The sequence below is a fragment of the Sinocyclocheilus rhinocerous genome, unplaced genomic scaffold (genome assembly GCF_001515625.1).
Source record: "Sinocyclocheilus rhinocerous isolate Xijiao unplaced genomic scaffold, SAMN03320098_v1.1 scaffold448, whole genome shotgun sequence".
In the NCBI taxonomy this organism is placed as follows: Eukaryota; Metazoa; Chordata; class Actinopteri; order Cypriniformes; family Cyprinidae; genus Sinocyclocheilus; species Sinocyclocheilus rhinocerous.
In genome coordinates this window covers 835039-836819 of record NW_015651514.1, presented here as the reverse complement: position 1 = coordinate 836819, position 1781 = coordinate 835039, and the positions used below count along the sequence as shown (strand labels likewise).

The following is a 1781-nucleotide window of genomic DNA, read 5'->3' as shown; positions in this document are numbered from 1 at the left end:
GAATTGTGAGTTTATATCTCGCAGTTCTGACTTTATATCTCAGAATTGCGACTTTATGTCTCGCAATTGCGAGTTTATATCACGCAATTCTGACTTTATTTCTCAGAATTGCGAGTTTATATCTCTCAATTATGACTTTTTAACTCGCAATTGCGAGTTTATATCACGCAAAAAAAGTCAGAATTGTGAGATAAAAAGTCACAATTAACTCTTTTATTTTTTATTCAGTGGCGGAAACGGGCTTCCATAGTATTGTTTGTTAAACATTTGACTAAAGACAATTTTCAACCCTTTGGGGATAGGCAATAAAGCTTTTTTGAATCTGAATCTAGATTTATAACATTATTATTTATATGTCATAATATTACATTTAGAATATGACGGTTTATATGTAATAAATATTTACATTTATAAACAAATTGTATATTAACATTAGGTATGTTACGCGTGAGTTACATACGTTGTTATTGTTAACTAAAACTATCAAAAATTGTTTTCATTAATTGAAATAAAGCTGAAAATAGGTTGTTATTATTATTAACATGTGATAAATATTTAAATTCACAAACATAATACATACAAACACACATACATATAACGTAGACATATAAATAAAAAGACAGATATGTATTAATATTTATTAATCCTTGGAAATGACAAATATGAAAGTGAGCAACAATGATTTGCATATTTAAGTGCATTAAAGCAGCACTATGTAACTTTTGGCGCTCTAGCGGTTAATAAACAGAACTGCACACATCCCGCGGAAGAACATTCCAACCGGAGCTACTTCTCTAAGTTTATGTCTATGGCGATTCACGCAGGTATGTGTTACTCCGCAGCGGTGACGACCCGACCAGGCTACAATAGTCCAAATATAAGCACTTATTATAAGTGTACCGTAGTGATTCGGAATAAGACAAAAACGCGGTTTGGAAGATGAATTCATGATGTACTCGCTCATTATATACATTTTGCAAATTTTGAACACAGAAAAAGTTACATAGTGCTGCTTTAAAAGCCTTTTTCCCTTCTCACCTGGAGATCAATGTATCCATCATCATCACTGGCTAGTTTGGAGTATCTGACTCCACTGTTTATAGTGTTTCGAGCTGGCATCTTCTCTTGAGTTTATTCACTCTGATTCAAAAGCACATTCATTTAATACTTCATCATTAACACATACGAATGAAAACAGTCAGGTACATACATTGGATCATTGTGTTATCTATTACTGACCTACTAAATCAGGTCGAACATTCACTAATAGCAATGCAGTACTGCATGTAGAATAAATATTTAAATGTCTAATTGTCAATATAAACATGTTTTGCTTGCTAAATTACCTTGAACGTGATATTTCAGCCTCAGAATAGTCTGTTTTCCCGAAGTACAAGTCACAATAAAAATGTTTTTTGTTTCCGTTTTTAAAGCATTTAAGTCATTTTAAGCTAGTATTAATTAAAAACGTCACTATAGGTCAGTTTGTGACAGTCGCACATGAGATTATGTTTATAAACGTAAAGCTTCCGAATATAACAACAAGCACGCATGCGCCCTCTTCTGGCGTCTTCCGGGTTCACATCAAACTGCGCATGCGCTTTGAATAGTTCACAACACACAACCACACGAGGGAGCGCTATCATAGGAAAACATGAATTTCTCGATTACCACCTGTCTTTGGTAAGTGAGTTTTATGAAATATAAATAGTGGATTTAAACACAGAATTTGAAAACTTAATTGGTGGAACTCAGAACAGAAAATCAGAAAATTAGGCTTT

General features: G+C 33.1%; 1 protein-coding gene across 1 annotated transcript in view; it reads right to left on the bottom strand.

Annotated features, from left to right (window-relative positions):
- Nucleotides 1-1526, bottom strand: part of LOC107713020 (transmembrane protein 230-like) — an 8211-nt gene extending 6685 nt beyond the window's left edge. The window contains exons 1-2 of the mRNA XM_016518435.1: nucleotides 1347-1526; nucleotides 1039-1140 (exon numbers count right to left, since the gene is read on the bottom strand). Of these exons, the coding sequence (XP_016373921.1) occupies nucleotides 1039-1119 (81 nt within the window). The 5' untranslated portion in view covers nucleotides 1120-1140; nucleotides 1347-1526. The remainder of the gene's footprint in view (nucleotides 1-1038; nucleotides 1141-1346) is intronic.
- Between the last annotated feature and the right edge of the window lie 255 nt (nucleotides 1527-1781).